The sequence below is a fragment of the Penaeus monodon genome, chromosome 25, assembly GCF_015228065.2.
Source record: "Penaeus monodon isolate SGIC_2016 chromosome 25, NSTDA_Pmon_1, whole genome shotgun sequence".
In the NCBI taxonomy this organism is placed as follows: domain Eukaryota; kingdom Metazoa; phylum Arthropoda; class Malacostraca; order Decapoda; family Penaeidae; genus Penaeus; species Penaeus monodon.
This window is the reverse complement of record NC_051410.1, coordinates 40482631-40482851: the sequence shown is the minus strand read 5'-3', so window position 1 is coordinate 40482851 and position 221 is coordinate 40482631. Positions and strand designations below refer to the sequence as shown.

Here is a 221-nt window from a genome sequence, read left to right as displayed (position 1 = left end):
CCGTATGTGCTAATGTCTTCCTTAATTCTAGGGTGAAGGACCGCTTCCGACTGACGCAGGCCCTGGTGGTGGATCCTCTGTATCTGCAACACTCGTATTCTGAGAAGTCTATCGACTACAGGGTAAGCTTCCGCCGCCAGACCTCTGTTTGGGGCGGTCTGTTTTTCGGTCCGTAATGGAGGTCGTTTTTTGTGGATTACTTGCTTGTGAGAAAGGAGGCT

General features: G+C 51.1%; 1 protein-coding gene across 1 annotated transcript in view; it reads left to right on the top strand.

Moving 5' to 3' along the window:
* The window catches only part of LOC119589276 (aromatic-L-amino-acid decarboxylase-like), a gene marked incomplete at its 3' end in the record, with an annotated part of 24249 nt that overhangs the window by 20245 nt on the left and 3783 nt on the right, over positions 1–221 (top strand). Inside the window, 1 exon segment of the mRNA XM_037937893.1 lies at positions 32–122. Within this exon segment, the coding sequence (XP_037793821.1) occupies positions 32–122 (91 nt within the window).